This window comes from Condylura cristata, unplaced genomic scaffold, assembly GCF_000260355.1.
Source record: "Condylura cristata isolate star-nosed mole 26May11 unplaced genomic scaffold, ConCri1.0 scaffold00015, whole genome shotgun sequence".
In the NCBI taxonomy this organism is placed as follows: Eukaryota; Metazoa; Chordata; class Mammalia; order Eulipotyphla; family Talpidae; genus Condylura; species Condylura cristata.
Genome location: NW_004567116.1, coordinates 2,283,537 through 2,307,324, shown reverse-complemented (window position 1 = coordinate 2,307,324; position 23,788 = coordinate 2,283,537). Strand labels below are relative to the sequence as shown.

Here is a 23,788-nt window from a genome sequence, read left to right as displayed (position 1 = left end):
AATGGCAGTTTCCCGTTCTTTTTTTTTTTTTTTTCTGCTTAAAATGGAAGCATTTCCTCGCCTCCTCAAATGTGTGTCAAAGTATTCTTTACTGTCAGAAGTGGTCTGCCTGTGAGTTTGCCCTCTGTTCTGGTTTGCTTTGCTCCTAGGGAAGGGCTGTATCTCCTGGGTTACATCTAACGGGGGTGAGCCCGTCCAGTCCTGAAGGTGAGTACCAAGAAGGCAGGAGCACCCTGGGGAAGCGTGTCTGAACTCGCTATGCGGCCTTGGCTTGTTCCTCAACCCGGGGCCTCAGCTTCCCCTTCTGAACATGCCTACTCTAGGTGCAGATAATAATTAGACCAAATTCGCAGAGCAATGAGAGGCTTCCTTGCCTTAACCCAAGTAGAACACAGCGCAGTACCAGACATATCTTAGGGCACATCGACCCAGGCCGGCCACGGTCCTCGTGGCCCCGTTGAGTCCTGGTCCTCGGCCACATCATGAAATTTGTCTCAGACGTTCCAGCCAACCCCCAATCAACAGTGTCTTGGCTTCTCTCTTGCTGGACAGCTCTCCCTGGCCCTTCTGGTGACCCCAGTTCTGCTGCCAGCCAAATCCTGGGGCCACCACACCCGCTCTCACTGTATGACCCTGGGCAAGTCCTTCTTGTCTCTGAGCCTCAGTTTCCTTACCTGTCATGTGGGAGAGGAGTGAGTTAGGTAATCCATAAAGGATTCCCACCCCTAAGTTTCTAGACTGCTCCCTCTTCTTGCAAAGGTCCTTGGGTTTCAACACTACAGAACATGGTTAGAGTCTTAAACATCAGGCAAAGTGAAAAGAATAGGAAAACGCTTTAATTTTTTCACCATAACATATGTGCTGATAACATATGCTCAGCCCCTGGCGTGAGGGAAGCCTGGCATCTGCTTCCATGCACGTGAAACCTGGGTGAAAAGCTTCAGTCTCTCTTAGCCCCTAGCAGCCCCTGGCCTGCGTGGGTGGGAGAAGCCCTTGGAGCAGACACGGAGCTGGGTGCCCACCTGTCCCCAGCTCCTGCTCTTCCAGCTGCCGTCAGGTCAAGGATCAAGGCAGGGTGGTGCTCTGGCCATTTTGAGGGTAATGGGGGTCTGGGGCTGCCCGGGACGGAGGTGGCACTAGAGCCACATGGGTTTCCCCACTCCTGGGTTCATGGCCAGCATGTGCTTAGACAGCCTCGCCCCCGGTGCATCCATTTTCTCACTGGGCCTTTTCCTGTGTGTGAGAAGAATGACAGCAGAGGCCTCTGGCCCGGCCCTTGAACTAGCTGGGAGCAGCTGGAGGGCTGCTCCGGGCGCCTCCCCGGCTGCACACGGCTGCAGGCTCCCCACTGCAGACCCCTGGGGCAGTCCCAGGCTTCTGGCCAAGGCCACCCTGGCACAGGGGGCCCCTGCCGGCTCCTGCTGGGCCTCTCCCCTCCCCCCAGGGGGTCAGCCCCAACGAGGGTGAGGTCTCAGGGTCTGGGGATGGCGAAGCAGAGGGAGAACCGCTCCCCCATCTCGGCACCTCAGGCTGCTCACACCCGCTGTTGGTGTCCAGAACTTTGGCCCCGGCTGGGCCTATTTGGGCCTGGAGAAGCCAAGGGTGCGGTCTTCGGTCCCCGAAAGGCTGCTTGACATTGGAGAGTTCCCTGGGCTTTCCTGAGCTTCCAATAAACTGCATTTGTAGGATGAAATAAGATCGTGGCACGGACAGGGCCCAGAAGAGCGGTGAGCACGCCATGACGACTTCCGTCCCTGGTGAAACCCTGGGCCAGCCGGTCAGCCAAGAGGCCAGTCTGCAGTGGTCACGGAGGAGGTGTCCCTGTGCTGCGGCTGCTTCCTGAGCCCGAGGAAGGGCCAGCCCAGCTCCAGGCCGGGTCAGAAGTGGACTTGGGCAGAGGCCAGCAGGGGGAAGGCCAGGAGGAGGTGGGGGCTGGGCTCCAGCCCTTGCAAATCAGACACCGAAGGAGCAGAGTTGTGGTCCCTGCCCTGCCCCTGAGGGGCTGAGGGGCAGTGGAGTAGGGGCCCCAGCTTCCCGCTGGTGGGATGCTCCTGCCCGAGGGGCTGCGGGGAGGCAGGTTGGGCTGGTGGCCTGGACAGGAGGGGGCTGAACTTAGAGGAAGGGCTGAGCAGGCTGGAGCCAGTGGGTGAGGCCGGCTGGGCAGGGGTAGGGGGCCGCTGAGCGGCGGGTGTGGTGACTGCGGTGGGACCAAGAGGACGGGAGGAGGCTGGACAGGACGGGCTCTGCGCCTCTGGAGGGACCTGCTGCGCGGGGGGAGGAGAGGCGGGGGAGGGCAGCAGGCCGGGCTGCTTCTGGTGGGCCTGGGGCCTGGGGCCCATGGGCTGCTCAGCCTGGCCCCAGCAGCCGGAGGGCTCCAGGGCAGGGCAGGGGGCAGAGCCCAGGGGGCACAGGCGCTCGTGGGCTCGCAGCGTCTGGCTCCACCAGGACAGCTCGTCCCGCAGGGCCTGGATCTCCTTCCGCAGGGCGTGGTTGTGCTTCTCCAGTGACTCGTGCTGCTGCGGGTTTGGGGACAGAGCAGGGAAGTGAGGCAGCCTGCCCGCTCCCAGGGCCCCCCCCCCAGTCTCCCCCTTGTTCCTGGGAGTCAGGCCCAGACCTGCCTGCTCTGTCCTCTGGTCCCAGGAGCCACCTGCTGCCCACCAAAGGCCTTTTAGAGACTCTGGCAACCCCCCAAGACTGCGCCACCTCTCACACCTCCAGGCTTATCTCCCACTCCTGCCCTTCCTGCCCCTCAAAGGGAAGCTGCTTCCTCAACACACTTCCTGTCCTCTGTCTGGAAGCTCCTACAGCAGCCTCCCCCCACCCTGGGCCAAACCCAGATGTGGCAACTTAGATGTCATTCTGTCTCGGCCACCTCGGGAGTCCTTATGCGTCCTGAGAGATGTCCGGACACCCAGAACTGCCCACTGCAGCTAGGCGAGGAGCTGGTCCTCCAGGCTGGCAGCCAGGGGGTCCCACGTCCCAGAACCGGCATGGATTCTGAGAAGCCTGACAGGTGCAGTTCTGAGTAGCCATTTAGGACAATGACAATGACGGGGAAACGCAGACAGAGCTTCGTGCCACGGCAGGTGTGCCCAGGCGCTGGCCCCACTTCCTCTGGCTCCCGGCCCCCCTCACCCCAGTGTGGACAGGCTCTGCAAAGAAACCATAGAGTGTTTTACATCAAAATGAGGCTTAGGGCCCTGCTGGGTGGTGCAACAGGTTAAAGCACAGCACTTCAAGTCAGCCACCCCTGCTTCAGCACAAGTTCCATCCCCAGCCAGGGAGGGACCCCCAGGGCGCAGCAGACCTCTCCTGTCTCCCCGCTGCCCCCCTCAGCAGTGTACTTCATCAGTCTGCCTATTCTGCTCCCCACTCTGTCTCTGGGGAATCCTCTCACTGCCCCTGCATCTCTGGCCTGTACCCCAGTTCTGTGTGAAAAAATAAATAAACCTTTAAAAAAAAATGAGGGTTAGGCCTTGGGTACCAAGTTCCAACAGGCCTCGGAGCCACGAGCCCATCCCAGGCTCTGCGAAATTTTGGGTTCACCTGCAGAAATCTAGTCACTTACTGGCTTGTTGGTTTGTTTAAGCGTTCGTTCATTCGCCGCCTTCGGGCTGTCTGAGTAATGCCCACCCTGCAAAGCACCCCGTGTGGTTACTACACCCACTCCCTTCTTTCTTCCGGCTTGTTTTCTCTCCATGGCATTTACGGCCAGTGTGTCCTGGAGCACTCACTTGTCTGTCCACAGCCGCACTGCACGTGCACTGCTCACAGCTGCGCCTGGCTGCAGGCTGCTGAGGGGGGAAGGGCCTCGAGGCCTGAAGGCGGGGCGCTCCCGCCTCGGGCTCACTCTCGCCTCGGGCTCACTCTCGTGGGAGCTACAGTGCGTGGTTCCCTCACACTGGAGACAGGGCCGTGCCATCTGCCCACAAGGCCTTTTCTTTCCTTCATGCTTTTGGAAAACTCCTTTTCACCCTTCAAAACCAGGTCAGACATGCCCTCCCTTTCTCCTCCACGACCTGCCTGTGTTCCCAGAGCGCTTAGCTCTTCCTCTGTCTTCTACCCCACAGGGAATTATCGGCTACCTGTCTGTCAGGCACTGTTCTGGCTGACAGGGAAGCAGCAGGGAGCGGCTCTCTGCCCTCCTGACACTCACATCTGGTGCCAGAAACAACCGCGAACATCTAAATAGGTAAGAGAAGGTCAGTACCAGCGAGGAAGGTGGGTGGAGTAACCAAAGGGAGCCTCTATTCACATGGTTTCGAAAAGCCTTTCCAAGGCAAGCCCCAAAAGACTGGGACCTGACTGGCTATGTCTGGGGGCAGGGGACAGCCAGGGCAGAGCCCCTGAGGCTGGCCAGTGAGCAACAGGGACGCAGGGTGTTAGTCCAGGGAGGCAGGTAAGGGAGGGAACAGAGTGTTGGGCCGGTGGGCTGGGAATTTCACTCCTGAGCACAGGGACAGGGGCGTGCAGCCCTCCCCCATCCACACAGAGGAAGAGTGGCCAGGCTCAGGTTAGTGCTGTGGAGCCCGCCCCTCCCCCGCTGGGGTTCCGAAGCAGGGGGGAGGGGGGTTGCCTCTGTCTTCGGACCACAGCAGAGCTCAGATGAGGAAGTGACTTGGAGCTTTGCTGCTGGGACCCCAGCACCAGCCCCCCATTGTGTGCTCAGGGTCACCCACTCAGAAGGCTGGCTGACGGGTGCTGAATTGCACTGCCACTCCCCATGGGGCCTCAGGAGGTGGGAGCTGAGGGGCGCAGCGCCCCGGCTTGAGTCAGACCAGTCCCTGAGTGCTGACTCCTGGTCTCCGCTGCTCTTTGTGTTCCCAGATCCCAGCACTTAGGCGCAAGGTTCACACTCCGCACACCCAGGAATTTCCAGACCTCAGCCACAGAGGCTCCCTCTTCCAGCTGTGGCAACTCTGGCACCCAGAGCCCGATGGGGGGAGCTGGGGCCAGTGGCGGGGCAGCCCACCTGGTGCAGGGCGTCCGCCTTGTCCGTGTGCTTCTGCCGGCTGCGCTGGGCCGCCGCCCGGTTCTTCTGTTTCTTCTTCAGCTGCTTCTGATGCTCCGAGGCGTCCTCCTGGGTGGAGGGGCAGGGCTTCAGGGGCCTGGAGGGACTGGCACCCTCATCCTGGTCAGCTGTCCCAAAAGGCCGCTCATCCTGAGTGCATTGGTTGGGGGTGACTCTCCTAGAAGCCACCTCTGCCCGCCTGTACACCCACGACCCCCACCCCGGGCACAGCACACCTCTCTGGCCTGCCAGCCTCACCCACACGCCCCACTGACAGCTCAGGTTTGGGGAGGCCACCTGGGCAGCCTGGGATTTGAACCCACACACCTCTCCTGACCAGCTGTGCCTCTGGGCCACCTTATGCCCCGGAGGCCATAAGTGCCTTCCTCAAGGTCAGAGAGCAGTGGCCTGGGCAGCCAGAGATGGGGCTTCACAGGGGTCAGTGCCACATTTGCTGGGGCCTTGTCACTGTCAAGACGCTGGCCGCATGGGACTGGGGCAGGCCAGCCGGGCTGGGCTCCCCTCGCTGGTGCCCAGAGCAACCCCAAGGCCTCACTTCACCCATCTAACAAGCATTCATTGAGCACCCACATGTGCCAGGCGCTGAGTGAGAGGGCCACAGCAGCAAAGGAAACAGGCAGACCTCCGCCATGAGGATGCTCATCCTCAGGGGGCGACAGCCTGGGGTGGACGGACGAGCCAGTGCCACCAGGGATGGACGCAGAAGCTGCGGCTTGACTCCCCCCGACTCGGGTCCAGGAAGCTTGGAGGAAATATTTAAACTTCCCGAGCTCTGGAGGGAATATTGACTACCTCCCAGCCCAAACCCTCCCAGCCGTCGCCCTGGGGGGAGAGTGTAGGGAGATACTGGCTCCGCACACCCCCTCCAAAGCAGGGCCCATCCGGGTACTGGGGGCTGAAGCAAGTGGGGCTGGAGTGGGGGTGGGTAGGGAGGCCACAGTGAGAGAGGGCTGGGCCTCTGGTAATGGGTCCTGGGAGAGGGGCAGGAACACCCAGGAGAAACATGGCCAGATAGTTTGGAGAAGTATAGCTAGACGGGAAGAGAACAGAGCTAGACGGGAAGAGAAGATCCCTCCAAGGCAGGGTGGGAGGACAGGGGGAGTGCGAGTATCCAGAAGTCCCAACAGAGGCCAGCTCTGCACCCCCAGAGCTGGGAAGTCCTCATGCCAACCCCCTGGTTTTTCCTGACAAGAGACTGCGGCCCAGAGGGGGGGTGTGGAGCCCACACAGCACATGGGGACAGAGCTGGCATGAGGAGCTCTGATGCCTCCTCCCTCAGGGACACAGGGACCCTCAGACGTGTCCCCTTCTCAGCCTGCCCTGCCCTGTACTCACTGTCCCAGGCAGCAGCCCATCGCCCCCACAGAGGCGCATGGCTGGAGCAGGAGAGCAGAAGCTTGCGCTGGACCCAGATGTCTCTAGTCGCTGTGACCTCCCAGTGCCCTCTGGGGGCCCAAGGAAGTAGCTGCTCTTTAAATCCAGTGACCACTCCACCCCCAGCAAGGCGAGTTTCAGTTTCTCCTAAAGGCACTGGCTGCTCAGAATTCCTGGCTCGGGCTTGCTCACGTGTCTGGAACTTCCTGACAGACGCTGGTCTTCCGGCCACCCTGTTTGTGGGGGGCGGGGGGGGCGGCGGTGTGTGTAGGCAGGTGCCAGGTGTGGCAGGGCGCTCTGGAAGGCTCTGCCAGACAGAGCCAAAAGGAAAAGCCAGTGGGGACTGAGGGTTCGTGTGGGCTGGGGGCTGGGGAGGCCCGGGCTCCCAGCCCACCTCTGGCCCCCTGGAGCTGTGCAGATTTGAGGTGTCTCACCCTCTCTTGGCCTTAGTTTCCTCATCAGCAGAGAGTGTGGGAAGATGATACAAATATCCGCTCACAGACTTGATGTGAGTTAAACAAACCACCCCCGGACCCTCTGAGACCCACGTTGAGCATATCTGCAAAAATAAGCAGTGGCCCTTCACTAGAACAGATGGACGAATGTGCCAGTTTCCCGGCAGCAGTGTCCCGGCAGGAGGAGGGCTGTGGCACTGAGCCGACGGACGCGCACTTCTGTGCCTGGCTTTCTGACCTGCAAAGTGAAGGTGAAAACGACTCTGTTGCAAACACTAAAGAACTTAAGGCAGGTGAGGTGCCGGGACCATCCCAGGCACAGAGAATGCCACAGACTTGGGGTGTCCACGTTTCTGGATTCATGACACAGTGGAAGTCCCCAAGGTTGTCGTCACACTGACCGGAACATCCAACTGTATGAAAATAAACGGTTGCAGCAAGATGCGAACAGCAGCAATCTGTCTGGGTCAGTAACGCAGACCAGCGAGTGTGGCTGTGTAAAAAGCGTGGGGCTGAGAAACAAAGTTCCATGAGCGATGGGGGCGCAGGGGGGGACACGCAGGAGCTTCAAAAGTGCCTTTGGTGTCGTATTGCTCAAGCCGGGGGTACAGTTCTCCGTAACAGCATTTTTATCCACACTTTGGGGACATACTTCATAGTGAAACTTTTACTAAGGACCTTGAACCCCAGAGCCTCAGGGAAAACTAGCCAGGTGGTTCTCTGGGAGCTGGTGTGTGGAGAGGACATCCAGCGAGGGCGGAGGAGCCACACTCTGTCCAGCAGCAGCTGATGTGCAGCAAAAAGGGCCTTCCTGGTGACCACAGCATCTAAGGTCCGTGTCTGAGTCCTGAAGTCTCAGGACTGGGGGTGTGAGGCCACAGGAATGGCAGATACAGTGGACGAGAGCTTTTGTTGGGCAGTGGCGTCTGGGGCATCGTCTGGGGCATCGAGTTGAATTCTCAGCTGAAATTGTTAGGAAATTGACTAGCCATGTCTGTCATGCTGGGATTGGTTGGTAATGTCTGCCCTGAGCAGGGCTATCGCAGACCGCTACGGTACCTAGTACCGGGCATGAAACCCATCTGGGCTTTGAGTCAGAAGACTTGGTCCTGATACCTGGCATTCTCCCCACCAGCGCCATGGCAGGGAGCCCTGGGTTCACACTGGGGATGACAAAGCTGTTTGGAAGGTGGGCAAAAAGGCGCTAAGATCTTCACCTGTCATCAAGTAGCTTCCAGCTTAGAATCCATTCCCATTAGCAGGCTCACAGATGAAATTAGCTGTGGTGTGGGATTGGGTTTGACTGCTGGGTCTGTCCTACCTTGCTTGGCCTGAGGACATACGTTTAAGGGGGGGTGCCCCATGCAGTGAAGCTGTCCCCAACTTCTCTGAATACTTTGTTTCCCAGAAACCAGGAGGTCTGGGACCTCTTGCTTGAGGCAGGCACCTGAGGGGCTCATTAACCCAGCCCATGAGGTCCATAGGGAAGGATGGGGGAGCCAGAGCATGATGTAACCAAGAAAAAACACCTGGGGGGAGGGTGACTAGGGCCCCAATGTCTCCATCTTGGCCCCCAGCCCTGGACCCCCACTCTTCTCCAGATCCCAGCTGCAGATGGAAATTGCTGAGGCCTCTCAGGAAGGCCATGACCTTGGAGAAGACGGAAGAAGCCAGAAGACATCATTTATGGCGTGATCTCCCTGGGGAGTGGCAGGGAGGGAGGGGCATGGGGCAGGTAATGTTTAACCAGGAACGGCTGTGCCAGGTTTCCCGAAAAGAGGCGGATGTTTCCCTAGGCTAGCAGGGTGGGCTTCGGGGCTGAGTCCACCCTCTCCCTTAGAGGGTGAGGAAACCTGTGCCCAGAGAGGCATGGCCACCCTGGGAAGGGGCATGGCCGAGGGAGGACACGGCAATCTCCCCTACGCCTTAGTCCCTCTCCGAGGGCTGTCTTAGGAGTCCAGAGCCTGCAGCCCTAGCTGTGGGCCTGATACAAGGCCTGTCACATTGTCTGAAGTCTCCGCAACGCCCCTCCAGGGCAGGTGTTCGATTACTGAGCGCATGAGCCTACATCCAGCCAGCTGAGCACCCCAAATGCTTCCTGGATGAGCGAAAAGCTTGGGCTTATTCCCACAGAGCCTGGCCTGGTGCCTAGGGACTCCCCCTAACCCACCTGCTCACTTTACCAATGAGGAAACTGAGGCACTGGGGAGGGGTGCTCACCCTGCTGGTTTGGGAGAAGCCAGGTGTATTGATGCACTGTCCTGATTCCTTCCAACCTTCCAGAGTTGCAGAGAGACCTGGGGACTCCAGCTGCACCAAATGAGGACCCCTCTTTCTAGCCCCCCCCAAGATATGTGCCCCTCATTTAAGGCCTGGCTTCCTTAGGGAGCTTCAGATGACGGAGAGGGCTATCCACATCCCACTCCCAACTGCAATGGGCCTGCACGGCTATTGTGCCTCAGCTGGGAGGAGTTTACAGCCCAGCAGTGGGCCGGCGCCCAGAGCATCAGCTGGAAAGCAAGGCTCAGGCGCCTGCCCTGGGTGGTGGCTGCAGGCTGCAGGCTTCAGGGGCACGTCCTGTTGGGAGGTCAGAGGCGGCCTTCCAGAGGTCAGGTGTGCTCCTGGGCCTGGAACTTGATCTTGGGCAAGTTCTTGATACTCAGCTGTAAAATGGGGACAGTATAAGGCTGCGAAGAAGCAGCACAGCCAGGCTTCGAGCGAGCCGGCCACAGAGCAGACCAAATAAACATTGGTTAGACATTTGACAAAGGTGCTCAACAAATATCTGATGATTCTGGTCTTGTTCACAGCAGGTTTGTGTTCCATTTCATTATTATTTACTTTAAATAAAAAATGGTTAAAGGTAAGAATAGGAATGTTTTTCCTAATGAAATACATTTTTAAAGAAAAAAAGCTAATGATGTGTCCAAGTGTATAAAGGAGCATTTAAAGTTTGTTCTTGTATTTATTTATTTATTTTTAAAGATTTATTTATTTATGCATACAGAACTGAGGTACAGGCCAGAGGTGCAGGGATGGTGAGAGACAGAGTGGGGAGCAGAACAGGCAGATCAACGAAGTACACTGCTGAGGGGAGCAGTGGGCGGGTCAGGAGAGGTCTGCGCACCCTGTGGGTCACCTCCGGGACAGGCGGGGATCAAACTCATGCGGAAGCGGCTTTAGCTTCTCAGTGCTGTGCTGTAACCTGCTGCGCCCCCGGGGAGGGCTCTCTTTTTTACTTTTGCATAGAAGAGATAGAATAAGAGGATTCACCAGAGAGGGAGGCGCAGATCAGATGGACTGACTGAACCACACTGCTGAGGGGAGCAGTGGGGAGACAGAAGAGGTCTGCTGTGCCCTATGGTCACTCCCTGGCCAGGGATCGAACTCAGGCAGTAGCAGAGATAGCACTGAGACAACCCCTAGGCCACCAGGGAGGCCCAGAGCATTTAAAGTTTGATGTAATTTACTCAAAATGTCTCATCCTTACAAAGGGGAGAAGGGAAGTCAGGATCTAAGTTGGTGAAAAGTCTAGAACGTGCAGCTTTGGCGATCGTGATGTTCAAGCAGCTGGTCAGCAGCCAGCGTGGCCCCATCAGCTCCAGCCTGGCCAGCTCCAGGCTCAGCAGGACGCTCCTCGCCTTGTAAGCTGGCATCAGAAACACCATCCAAGCCGCCCTGGGAGGAGGGTGTCCTCTGTCCCCAGAAGCTCCCATGCAGGGGCCTCTTCTTGGCTCAGCTTGAGTCATGAGGGCCCCTGACATCACCCACTGTGGCCAGAGATAAGGCGAGGTCAGCAGGCGGAGTCCGGGCCCGCCTGAGCCTTAGCCGCAGGCGTGCGGGGTGAGAAGGATCCACTCCAGGACTGCGGGGGTGAGGGCCTGGAGAAGGGGCGCGCACGCTGGGCTGACGCCCCCTGGCCGGGCTCAGCTAGGCGCACACGCCTCTCAGCGGGGCTCTGCCCGGTCCCGCAGCTGGCCGAGCCGGGAGGAAGTCCACACGCGAGGGCCGCCCAGTCCGCTGAGAGGCCAGCTCCAGAGGAACTGGGCCGGACTGGGGCGGGGACATCGTGGGCTCCCCAGGCCACAGGAAGCTCGAAGGCCTGGCTTCACTCTACCGCAGCCCCCGTGAATGTGCAGTCACCCGGGAACTGGGTGACCTCACGGGCTCCATGACGCCATCACCACCTGGGCCCTGGCAGCAGCTGGCGCCCGCTCCCGTCCCCAGGGCCCCTCCCCGGCCTGGCTCGGCCCTCTGCCACCCTCAGAGCTCGGTGCTTCTGGTTCTCTGCTGTTCCTTTAACACTCACATCTTTCCCGGAAGTGACGGGATCTTTAGGAAGTGGGCAGGGAGTGAGAATAAACAGCTGAGCGTGGCAGGGCCCGTGGCCTGGGGGAGGGGTGCTGTGAGGTGACCGTGGTGGTCTGAGTCCCAGGCGGGCAGTGGCAGCTGTATGACCTTGGACAAGATCCTTGCTTCCTTGGCTATCCAATTAAGGGAAAGTCCTGGCTTTGCCAGGGCTGTTGTGACCAAAACCCGTATGGAAAGGGGTCATCAGTGAGCTCCTCATCACAGTGTCCCCGGTTGGGCCTCCCACTGCCCACAGTGGATGCCAGAGCAGCCCAGGCTGGCGCCCTGCTGAGGCCCTGGAAGCTGGTGAGGAAGAGCTGTCATGGGCCTGACCTTCGAGAGGTGTTCTGCGCCTCCCAGCCTCGCCCCTCTCCTCTGCGGTGCTGGCTCCCCAGCTCCCAGAAAGCTCGAGGGACAGGAGGGCTGCAGGGAGGCTGGTGCCACAGGTGACCAGCCTGGGCACGGAGTAAGGAAGGGGGAGGCAGGGGCCGGCTGCAGGTCCGGGCCACGTGCTCAGTGTCAGCGACCAGGGGCGGTGAACAGTTTGAGGCAGCTCAAAGCGGGCACAGAACCCAGAGATTTAGACTTTTGCAATGCAAGTCCGCCCAGCCCTCCTGGGTAGCGAAACCCCAGTTCTTCCCTGCGGTTGCCTGTCTCACGGCACGTTTCTCCTCGTCACGAGCATGGAGATTTGACCCCACACCACACGGTTCTCTATGACGCCGGCTGAGTGTCTTGCGCTTGACCTTGACTCCCACGCAGCATACTAGATAGTCCCACCAGGAAGGGCTCTGTCCCACTGGACTGGACCCCAGCCCCAGCCCCGGTGGTGCTGTGCTTCCCTGGGCTTGATTAACAAGCCACATCAGGTCACAGGCCGTGGGGAGACACGCAGGGTGTGGTAGTGAAGTCGTTTTTGGAGTTCAGGGTCCTGGGGTTCACTCTGGGGAAGGTCTCACCAGAGCTCCCCTGTCAGCAACTTACGGTGAGTTTCCCAGGCAAGTTTCTCCACGAGACAGAGACTCAGTGATGTTTAAAGAGCAGGTTTGTTAGGGAAAAGGACAGAGGAGTAAAGGACACTTGCATAGGCACAAGCGGGCGGGAGAGCTGCCCCGAAGGGGACAGGTTTGCTGAGAGGGGCCTGCGGGTCGCAGGCAGGCGGCCTTGGGAGAGCGGCCTCGCCTGAGGGGGTCAGTGCTGCAGAGAAGCCTGGCAGGTGCAGGTCACGGGCGGCAGGAGGCTGCTGCCCTGGGGAGGGAGAGAGTGGGCAGGGAGAAGCACCCGCCGGGCACAGGTGGGCATGACGGCTGCTCCGAGCCAGGGCAGACACTGCCCGATCCAGTCCTTTTCTCTCTGGGAGGGGTCACTCCTCTGTGGGGTGGCCCATTTGCTGCTGACTTTGGAGAACCATGTGGAATCTCACGTGGCCCCATCTCTGTATCTTCACCTTCAGGCCTGTGCTTCCAACGTTCCCTGAAGCAGTCTGACACAGGAGTCTCTGTGCCTGGGTTAATGGTCCCTCCCTCCCGACTGCCCCCACCTCCTTGCACGTGTCAGGTTCCAACCTTGGGATGTCTCCTTCAGGTTTCTATTCTTTCCCTCCATCAGTAGGGGACATCCAGAGGGAGAGCCCAGGAGCTCCGTCCCCAGGAGTGGGGGTGCGTGCCCTCCCGTGTCGGCATGTCCACCCGCCTAGAAGCTCTCTGGACCCAAACGCTTGGAATTGGGACTGTGTGGAGGTATCATCACGTGGGCCTGCTTGATCCCTTCCACATTCAGCCCTTCTGAAGAGAATGTGGGCAGCGGGGTTGAACATTCCAAGCTTCTAATCATAACCTGGCCTTTCTGGGAACCTGCCCCCACCCAGGGGCCATCCAGGAAGCCCCCCTCTCTGTTGTCTCATTAGAACAAAGGCACACCTATCACCCAGGAAATGACAATGCTTTCCGGTCAGTCTGCACGGGGTCAAAGACCAGGTGTGAGGAGATACCCGAGTGATCTTATCACCTAGGAATTTACAAGTGAGTTGGCAACCAGGATGACATAATCCACCTCATCCACCCAACCTCCGTGCTTTACAGCTGGGGAAACTGAGGCTGAACCAGGGGAGGGCACTAGACCGAGGCTGGGGAGGAGACAGAGCCTCCTGCACTGGAGTCACCCTGCCGGGGAGCCGTGGGGCAGCCTCAGACAGCGAGGGCACAGCTGCTGCGGCAGGAAGCTGCCGCGTAGCTGGGGCTCCCTGGGGTCCCCCACCAGGCTCCTGAGCAGGGAGAGGCTGGGGCCGGGCGGGGAGAGCAGGGTTCAGGGCAGCCCCCTACCGCCAGACTCCAGTCTCGAGTCAGACCAGGATGGCAGTCAGGAGGGCAGCAGGTGTCTGGCTACCTGTGCAGTGAGAATGTGGCCGGTCACCTCTGCTGGGTCACAGAAAAGGAAAGGCCCAAGCCCTGCTGGCGCAGAGCCTCTGGGTGGGGTGGGGTGGGGGCATCGCCACAACCTCAGGGAGTTGAGCGACCCCTGCAGGCCTCAGTGCGGGGTGGGGTAAGGAAAGGATTTGAGTACAGGCCCAGTGTGGGATGAAGCACCTGAAGTTAAAGTAGGGTGGTCTGGGGGGCCTCACTGAGACCCCTGAACAAGACTTTTGAGACACTTGTGCCGAGACGTGAAGAGGGAGGTGCCGGTGATGGGAGGTGGGTGTTGGGGAGCGGGCGCTGGCGCCAGGGGAAGGGGCAGGGCCTTGCAGGGCCCTGATGTTGGCTCCAACTCTGGGAGACACCGGAGCACCCCCGGAGGGCTTTGCGCCTTGGAGCACATCGCAAAAGGTGCCTCTACCCCGGGGAGCTTCGAGGGGCTGCAGAGTGCGGTGAGCAGCACCGCTGCTTCCCACGCACTGCCGGGTGCCGGGGTGCCCTACCTGCCTGGAGGGTTGCTGGGGGAAGATACAGCACCCCCTCCCTGTTCTGGCCCAGCCTTGGGGTGGCAGGAAGGGGGAGGGTACTCCTGGCTCTGGAGGCTGGCAGGCAGGCGGGTGGGTGTGGAGGCAGCCACTGGACAGCTCAGGTTTCAGGCCCTTCCCCACTCCTGAGGCTCTGCACAGGCCGAGATGTCACGTGCCCATGGGAGGGCGGCAGGGGGTGAGTAACAGCTCATTCTGTCATCTGGAAGCTGGAGAGGATGCCGAGGCCCCTCCCACGACAGGAGCTGGGCGGAGCACTGTGAGAGGCGGCTTGTGGGCGGTGGATGGCCACTGGAGGCACCTGGCTGTGGCCTGAATGATGTGCAGCCCACAGGGCCAGGCCACCCTTGGACCCTGAGCGCCTCCAGGGCACAGCTGCGGTCCACAGGCAGTGGCCACTGCAGCGTTCAGGCTGCAAGTCCGCCTGGGAAGTCGTTTATGATTTGGTAGGACATGTGTGAACACTTGGGTATGCTGCCACCAAGTGCCGGCTGCTGCCTCTGCCGTGCACCTGGGAGCCAAAACATGAAACTGGCATCATAGGTCACCAGGCTTTTTCTCATCAAAACTTAACTTTATTTGAAACAACCAATACGCACAATATACTTGAAGAGATTCAGAAATTTCATCTAGACCAAACTTGCAAAAATATTTATGTACACCAATAAATAAAAATACCCAAGTTACCTCATGCCAACGTTTCATGGTCAGAAATTATAATTTAGACAGTCTTCTCCCCTGACTTTAATTGTAGCTGTTCTAGAATAAAGGCTCATTAGTTGTCTTCCAGGAATGGCTGACCAAGAAGCTGTCTCTCCTAAAACCATAGAGCGTTTCCCCCGACACTGGTCAACATGCTTTTCTCCCAAGGCACCTGGAGTTCTCTTCTTAAGTTACAATACCCGGGCCTCCCTGGTGGCGCAACGGGTTAAAGCGCAGCACTATGAAGCTCTCACAGCCGCTGCAGCACGAATTCAATCCCCGGCCAGGGAGGGACCCACGTGGCGCAGCCCTCTCCTGTCTCCCCGCTGCTCCCCTCAGCAGTGGATTTCATCTGCTCAGTGCATCTGCCTGCTCTGCTCCCCATCTGTCTCTGATGAATCTTCTCACCCCACAACTCTTGCCTATACCCTAGCTCTTGTTTGTATAAATAAATCTTTACAAAATTTTTTAAAGTCACACCCAGTTACATTCTGATCTTCTACTTCAGGTTTTTGCGACTTTTTTCTCAGCTGATATTCACCGTAACCCTGCGATGGGCCCTGGGGGACTACGACTACCAGAACTAGACAGGGCTGTAAGCCTGACGTTTAAACAAGAATTTCAAAGCGCACAATAAAGGAAATCCTGAAATGCTCCCGGTGACACAGGGAGACAGGCCAGACTTCACAGTGGAATGATGACTTTCAGACTGTTGGAGCTGTCAGCCTAGTGAGACAGACACATGATCCTAAGAGCACCTGAAGTAACACGCTGCTTACCTTTATTTCTGGGCAAAGGCAGTGATTGCTTCTGTTTTTTCTGTTCAGTTTTCTTTTTTTTTTTTAAAGATTTATTTATTTATGCACACAAGAACTGGGGTACAGGCCAGAAGCATAGGGGCAGTGAGAGGCTTCACCAGAGACAGAGTGGGGAGCAGAACAAGGTGTGCTGAAATCCACTGCTGAGGGGAGCAGCGGGCAGACAAGAGAGGGCTGCCATGCCATGTGGGTCACTCCCTGGCCCGGGATCGAATTTGTGCTGCAGCAGCTGGTGAGGGCTTCATAATGCTGTGCTTAAACCCCCTGCACCTCGAGGGAGGCCCCTCTTTTGGTTCACTTTTGCTGTAAGCCACGTGAAAACATCAGCTCTGTGGTCAAAAGGACAAACCAGGCGTGGTTTCATATGGTTCAACCGACGGGAGACACTAGAGTAATTCCTCAGTCTGTTTAGTGGGTCACAGTAGCTTGGTACTTTTTAAATTTAAGAGGGACTGAAACATTTCCCCACATCCACAGCCCACAGCAAGGGCGTCTCTCCACGCTGGCATGTTACAGTTCCGCCTCACTCTTCCTAAGGCTCTTTGGAGTCCACCAGCCAGCCCCGTGTGGCGCCACCACGGTGCGGTGATGACCCTATTGCCACGCTCAGATCCCTTCCCAGCGTGGGGCCGTGAACTGCCTTGCCCACATCCATGTGCTGGAACTCCACCATCGGAGGCTCCAGGAGACAGGGCGGAGGCTCGGGGGTCTGGCGCTTCATTCTATGAGCCGTTGGGCTTCCAGGCCGGCACAGGGCGCCGTGCTCACTTTCTCCTGGTGCGCGCCTGGGCCGAGTGCGAGCAGGCGCAGGTGGGCAGGCTCCGTGCGGACTCAGGTAGGTGGGAAAGGGGTCTGGGAGGCTGCAGTGGGGTTTTCCAGGCCCTTAATATGAAGCATGGAGCCAGGTACACAGACACACCAGGCAGGAAGCCCAACGTGCCAGGCTCAGGGAGCCACTGAGCCTCCCGGTCTGCCTTGATCTTTGCATTCTTTCTTCTGTCTCTCTGGCGTTCCTCTCAGTTTCAGGTCGTCTCACCTCATCAGCTCATAGTTGAAGTCTCTCTTCAGTTGCAGAGCTCGCCTCAGGAGATGCCACCCTTTGACCCCTCACCTTCCAGGACCAGGTGGCTGCCCTTACACACGGGCACACCCATGCTCTCTGGGCCCACGTGTTTCCAGCCACAGGTGCACCTGCCCTCGCGCACACCCCGTGGCCCCAGGCACGCACTTAGGAGCAGCCGGCACCGCAGGTGCTGCCTGTGGAGGCCAGCGGCGGAGCGGTGGGGGAAGGGAGCGGTGGGGAGAGCCTGGCTTGACTTCATTTACCCCACACTAGGGGAAGGCAAGTGGTGCTGACTGAGGGGGGTCCAGTGTGGCACCCCTGTTGTGTCCAGCCCTCATCTGTCCACCACCTTCCCCCACCACACCGACTGCCTTCTGCAGAACGGGAGGCTCAAGTTCACAGGCCTCTCCTCTAGACAAACACCATGGGAAACCCAGAAAAACAGCACACTTGACTGTTTTATGATTTTCCTGAGCTATATTGCAGTATACCATCCATTCCAGCTGTGCAGCATTGTAAATCAACGTCTGTATTTAAGCTCACTAAAAGTCTAATTCCAGTCTTCACCACACAGCAGCCCTGACTTTAATTGACGTGCAAGCTCCTTAAACTCTCTGAACCGCTCCCACCCGCCAAAGGAAGCCTCACCCAGCAACCTCACCCAGTGCTTTGTAAACCATGACACAGCGCGTAGGTATCTACAGCTGGTGTCCGCTGCCTCTTTCCCTGGCTTCAGTGCCTATCACCTTTACCTTGAATAGGCAGGGGGAAGGGCTCCAAATCCACCCTTCCAAGTTTCCAACCTGGCCCAGTTTCCTCCCCTTTTCTTGACTCCCGCTTAAGGGAAGGAATCAAACTCTAGGCTAAAGTCAGTCATTGGACAACCAGCATTCCCTAAGCCAGACACGGCACTAGGTGCCTCTTTTGGCACGTCGTGCGGCACAGTCCTTCGCGCGGGTGTGTCCTTCGCGCGACAGGCTCCGGCGTGTCATGAGAATTCAGTGCGCACCTCGTCCAGGGCACAGTCCCCGTCCCAACGGACACACCCTGGGCTCTGGCGCTGCCTCCAGAGTGTGGACACCTTCGCAGGTTCTCGCTACGTAACCAAGATCCCAGCCAGGAACGTCGGGCTTCCCTCCCCGGTCGAGCCCTGGGTGTCTAGGGACGGGCGGTGGCGGCCTCCGCCCCCGAGTCCGCGGAGGCGAGGGGCCACGCCAAAGCCCCGACCCGCGCGAGGACCACCCCGCGGGCCAGCCCGGCGCTTCGCGGTCACGTGGGAGAGGGGGCGGAACCAGCCGAGCGCCCGGCCAATAGGCGGTGCTGTCAGTAGGCGTGACAGCCAATGGGAGCCGCCGGGGGGGTCCCGCTCTAGGAAGAAACGGCGGCCGGGAGGGGGCTACCGGGACCATGGGGCTTCTGACCATTCTGAAGAAGATGAAGCAGAAAGAGCGGGAGCTGCGACTGCTCATGCTGTATCCTCCCGGAACCTGAGCCGCGAGGGTAGTGGGGCCCCGGCGGACGGGCGGTGCCAGGCGCCCCCTACTGGGCGCGGGGCGCGCGGCGGGCCGGCCTGTACCAACTGCCCATTGTGCGTCACGCACACGGACCGAACCAACGGCTGCTGGCGGGGCGGCGGCGGTCGTACCACTCCTCGGGGCGGGGGGGCGTTCTCTAGGCCAAAGGTGCGAGCTGGCGGCGCGGTGGACGGGCCGGCGACGCAGGGTCGGGAGGAGCGGGGCCCGCAGGTGACTGGGGCGCCACCCGCCGTGCGTCCGGCCCGAGCTGTCCCCCGGCTCCGACTGTCCCCGGCCTGGTCGGAGGGGGCCCAGCCCAGGGCCCGAGTCCCCAACTTGCCCCTAGACCACGTCCGGGGGGCGCCGGGGCCCGCGGGTCGTCGCGCGTGGGCCTCGCGCAGGTGTCGCTGCGGGGCGCCGTCGCTGTCCCTGCGCCGGGTGCCCGAAGGCCGGAGGGCCCCCCCGCCGACCTTGGGATCCCGCAAGGGAGTATCCGTAGCCTCTGTCCACCCCACCCCCACCCCCACCCCCGTGGCGACTTCGATCCAGGAGGTTGGCACGGCCCAGAATACATTTATGTGTGCAAATAACTTAAAAGTGATGTTCGCATCGTGTCTTTTTTAAACAACTCACTTCCAAATTTTGCATGGCGTCTACTATGTGCTAAACTCTATCTTAGGGGCTAGGGTCAAACAGCAAAACAGAAAACCCTGCCTCCTTGGACCTGGTATAATGCTGGGGGGAGAAAGATGTCAGCAAAAACCAAGTAAGATTCATAGTGTCAGTGGAGAAGGCCACGGTTGAGTCACGGGGTGAGAGTCCTGGGGAACTTGTTTAAGCAAGGGGAGCAGTAATGCAAAGAAAGGTCTGGAAGGCTATTTGCTGAGCTGAAGGGGAGCTGGGAGCAGGTTCCTGGAAGATGAGAGAGGGCACAGTGGGGGGATCCTGCAAAGGCGGTGAGGGGCCAGCAGCTGGCACGAGTGCCTTTGCAGTCAGCCAGGTAAGGGGGGATTTGCTACCTGACAGTGGACAGTTCCAGAACCCAGGTGTATCTGAATGCAGAGGTCATGAGGAGGAGGAGGCAGGTGCCAGCTGGAGGAAAGGGCAGGGGTGTGGTCAGGTTCTGCTGATGGGGCAGGAAGACGGACTCAGGGGCTGCCCAGGCCATTGATAAAAGCCTCCTGGGGTCAGGCATTAGAGGGGTGAACAGGGACAATTCTGAGATTTGCTGTAAAGGGAAGGAAATAAAGGAGTAACTGGGGCGAGGCGATGAAGTGAGGGTGTTGCTGCTTCTTGGACGACAGGAGGACCTGGGCGAGCTTGTTGGCTCCTGAGACGATCCAGGAGAGAAGGAGGCGTGTGTGCTGGTGTGAGGCATGAGCAGGTGATCAGGGGCTAAGGCTGGGTCTGTGGAGAGGCGCCCCGGGCACCCCATTTCACTGCTTTGGGCCACTCACCCCTGGTCAGTGAGCAGGACGGCAGCGGAGGCCTGGGCCTGGCCCCCTCCTTGGAACAAGTCTCCTTGCCTCTTGGAAGGAAGGAGGAGGTAGGGGCTGGGGCTTCACCCATTTATCCGCTTACTCATGTAGCAGCAAAGGGTTTAGAATATTCCAGAAACAGGTGCAGGTGACTTCCCAAAGTCTTGCTTTTGCTGTTTCCTCTGGCTAGATTGCTTCCCCCCAGTTCTTGGGAGAGCTGGTGCCTTGTAGTTTCTGCCTCACTTCAAGACTCTCAGCGAGGCCTTCCCTGACGGCCAAGTGAGGGGAAGCTCCTCTGGTGGCCTCCATCAAGGCCCCTGTGTTGCAGCTCTAGACTCGCTCACTGGCCTGACTTGCATGTACTGTCTCTCCGCTCCAGTGTTATCTGGACAAGGCGGGGACTTTGTCTCCTAGTAGGGCCTGGCACGTAGTAGGTGTTCAGGTGAGAGTGTGAGAAGAATGAAGGGTCAGGATGAGACATTCAGTTCCTACTGCACATTTAGCGCGTGGTTCGTGCATTGTTTGGATACATGGTGGCAGGTGATGGATGTGTCCCTTAAAGTGGGGCTCTGTGGGGGATGTCACGGCTCTGCAGAATGCAAGGACTGTTCCTTAACGTGGCGCCCCCTAGGGGCTTGGACAATGCTGGCAAAACAACCATCCTCAAGAAGTTCAACGGGGAGGACATTGACACCATCTCCCCAACACTGGGCTTCAACATCAAGACCCTGGAGCATCGTGGGTGAGCATGACCCTGGGGAGGGGCTGAGCCAGAAAAGGGCAGGGAGGAGGGCGAGGGCCCTGGCTGACAGCCCAGCCACCCCCCTCCCTGCCAGATTCAAGCTGAACATCTGGGATGTGGGTGGCCAGAAGTCTCTGCGGTCCTACTGGCGGAACTACTTCGAGAGCACCGACGGCCTCATCTGGGTGGTGGACAGTGCTGACCGCCAACGCATGCAGGACTGTCAGCGGGAGCTTCAGAGCCTGTTGGTGGAGGAGGTAGGCAGGGGGCCCGACTGAGCTGGGGGTGGGGGTGGGGTCGCCAGGCTTCCATCAGCATCCAACGCCACACTTCATGCAGGTAGGTGGAAGCGTGGACACCTTCATCAGCAGACTCCCCAAGGGTTCTGTGTCCCCAGGGGGACACCTAGGATGGGCTCTGTTCCTTCCCTGGACCCTCACCACGTGCCCAGCACCCTTGGGGGAGCAGAAGCCCCTGTACACCCAGTACGGAGGCCCTAGTGGCACAGGCGGTCCACACTTGTGGAGAGAGACCTGGGTTCCCGTCCCTGCAAAGCTGCTGCTTCCTCACCCCGGGCTTCAGTCTCCCCATCTTGCTTTGGCCTGGGGCGTGGGGGTTACTCAGAGGCAGAGGTGCTGGGCTCAGGAGTCGGCAGACTCTGCTGTATGACCTCAGGCAAGGCACGTGACTTCACTGAGACTTCCACCTCTCATCGCTAAGGTAGGCTTCTATTTAGGATGGTCTTCTCATTTATTTTCTGGAGCAAAACCTTTTTAGATTCACAGAAAAGTTGCAGAGATTGTGAAGAAACACCTGTATGCCTTTCACCTGCTCCCCGGTGGTCGCGTCGTACCTGACCGCTGGAGATTTTCAAGACCGAGAAACTAGCATTAGCTGTTGTCAACTCTAGGTTTTATTTGGATTGCCTCCATTTTCCCACCAATGACCTTTTTCTGTTCCAGGGTTTGATCCAGTTATTAACTGCATTTCTAGTTGAAAATCAGGACACTTGAGAGGGAGAGAGGGAGTCGTTAATAATTTGCGGGGACAACCTGCCTTAGTGCAGTAGGCAGCGCCAAGTCTCATAATGATTTGTGGGGACAGAGGTCCTGACGGGCTTGTTCTAGGCGTGGCTATCTGGGCGCTGGGTGGAACAGGAGCTGCTTCCTAGATGGAGAGCAGGACCAGCGAGAGCTCAGCAGTCCAGCGCCCACCCGGCTTGGCGCCCTTTGTAACTGCTAGGCCCACATGACTCCCGGCGGAATGACCAGCCACAAGCACTTATGTGGGCAGCGCTGGAATCAGACAGCGGGAGGCCTATGGCGGAGCAGAGCAGTTCAAGGGCCTGGGAACCTGAAAGGGGGAAGGTTGTTTCCAGCAGATCTCCAGGCCCCCTGGAATGGTCACATTCTTTGTGACTGTCAGGTCACCAGAGGGGCACAGACCACAGAGGAAACTGGGTCAGCGGGAGTCATCTTGTCCAATATGTACTTCCTCTTTATGGCAGCAGAAGCTAAGGCAGAGGAAATACACTGAGGGCAGTGCCTGTGGGTGGAACCAGGATCCTGGCCCGGGCTCCCCCCACCCCAAAGGAGCAGCCCAAAGGCCACGCCCATGCTTGGCCTCCCCCCACCCCCCTTCAACAGGGCCTACCCCGCTCTTCCCGGCTGATCCTGATCCCACGTGTGCGGGGCCAGGGTTCCCTCTGAGCCCCCACCCCCACGCTCCTCCATTCTCTCCCCCAGCGCCTGGCTGGAGCGACCCTCCTCATCTTTGCCAACAAGCAAGACCTGCCCGGAGCGCTGTCCTCTAACGCCATCCGAGAGGTGAGTGCCGGCCTTGGCAGGTGCGGAGCAGAGGGAAGCCCTTCTTTGCTGATTTATATAAAAGCATTTATGAGCGAGCGCCTGCCGGGTGCAGGCTCCGGGCGGGCAGGTGGGCACTGCAGACTCAGTGAAGACTCAGCCTGGTGCCAGCCCGCAGACAGAGGGGACCGGTGGTCCACACAGCTGCCTTCTGTGAGCTGAGGCCTGTGCACCAGTTAACTCCTCGCCTACCTCGGCTTAGGTCAGGTAACTTGCCTGAGGTCTTAGGGTCACACAGCTAGTACGTAGACAAGCCAGGATTAACTGTTACTCTCGGGCTTGAATGAGAAGAATGAGAAAGAATGGAGTGAAAACCTGGCTTTTGCCAGTCACACACTGTGAGACTGCAGCCAGGCTGCATCACCTCTCTGACCTTCAGTCTCCTCTTCAGTAAAATAGCCACCACCGCCGTGGCTCAGGCGCCTCAGGAGCAATGGGTGAGGCCTGTAGCCTCCCGCAGAGGGTCCTGCTCGCCTGGGTGCCGTGCTGCTCTGCCCTCGCTGAGGGCGCTGGCCGGCTTGTTAGTGCAGAGCCAGGAAGAGGAGCAGGGGCTGCTCCACGCAGGACCTGGAGGGAGGTGTGGGCTTCTCTCGGCCAGGACAGGCTGCAAGCCTGTGGTCACCGGCCCCATTGGCACCTCCCGCTCCGCAGACCCTGGAGCTGGACTCCATCCGCAGCCACCACTGGCGTGTTCAGGGCTGCAGCGCCTTCACTGGGGAGAACCTGCTGCCGGGCATCGACTGGCTCCTGGATGACATTTCCAGCCGCATCTTCACGACGGACTGAAGTGCTCTGGGTACCCCACCTGGCATCCAGGACCCCCAGGGTTCACCAGGCACTGTCCACGGGGGGATGGGAGTCCTCCACCAGTTCCACTAACACTCCCTGCCCCACTCCATAACCTGCTGCTGCTACTGTCGCCGCCCCTGCTGCTCCATGGCCAGCTCCTGGGCAGGAGGGCGGCCGCCCTGGCTCCTGGCCGGCTGCTGACCGGCTGCTGAGCCCTCGCAGCTGCCGGACCCTGGGGAGAGGGCGGGGCTGGGCGGGGGCTGTCTCTGCTGCTACCGAGGCTGTGGCCTTGTCCTCTGCTCAGCTGCGAGAATAAACCGTTCCTGGCCCTCATTTCCTGTCAGATATTGTGTTGTGTCATGTGCTTTAGCGACGACGCGGTACCCACAGTCCAGGGGACGGAAGCAAGTGGATGACGACGGTTGCGCTCATTGCTGCTGTGTCAGAGCGGTGGGCAGAGAGTGATGGAACCACAGGGTAGGGCTACGAGAGTTGAGGTGGGCTTCCCAGAGGCGACATCAGAGCGGACAGTGTTCTGGATAGAAGAGGGAGCACAGTTGGCCAGAGTGGCTGCTACCCTCAGAGGTGTGCATTGGAAAAAGGGACGTCACCCCACATTAGGGCTCACTGCTGGTTGGACTTCAGCTCCC

The 23,788-nt window shown here is 59.1% G+C and overlaps 2 protein-coding genes across 2 annotated transcripts; one reads left to right on the top strand and one right to left on the bottom strand.

The window, feature by feature from the left end:
- Positions 1–884: 884 nt before the first annotated feature.
- BATF2 (basic leucine zipper transcription factor, ATF-like 2) lies at positions 885–6,406 on the bottom strand. The gene is made up of 3 exons (XM_012725143.1): positions 6,368–6,406; positions 4,973–5,080; positions 885–2,516 (listed from the first exon to the last, which is right to left on the bottom strand). Exons 1-3 carry the CDS (start codon positions 6,404–6,406, stop codon positions 1,878–1,880), a joined length of 786 nt encoding a protein of 261 aa, XP_012580597.1. The 3' UTR covers positions 885–1,877.
- Positions 6,407–18,109: 11,703 nt separating this feature from the next.
- ARL2 (ADP-ribosylation factor-like 2) lies at positions 18,110–23,481 on the top strand. Its single transcript, XM_004682647.2, has 5 exons — positions 18,110–18,222; positions 20,374–20,484; positions 20,579–20,741; positions 22,230–22,310; positions 23,001–23,481. Exons 1-5 carry the CDS (start codon positions 18,158–18,160, stop codon positions 23,133–23,135), a joined length of 555 nt encoding a protein of 184 aa, XP_004682704.1. The 5' UTR covers positions 18,110–18,157; the 3' UTR covers positions 23,136–23,481.
- Positions 23,482–23,788: the final 307 nt, after the last annotated feature.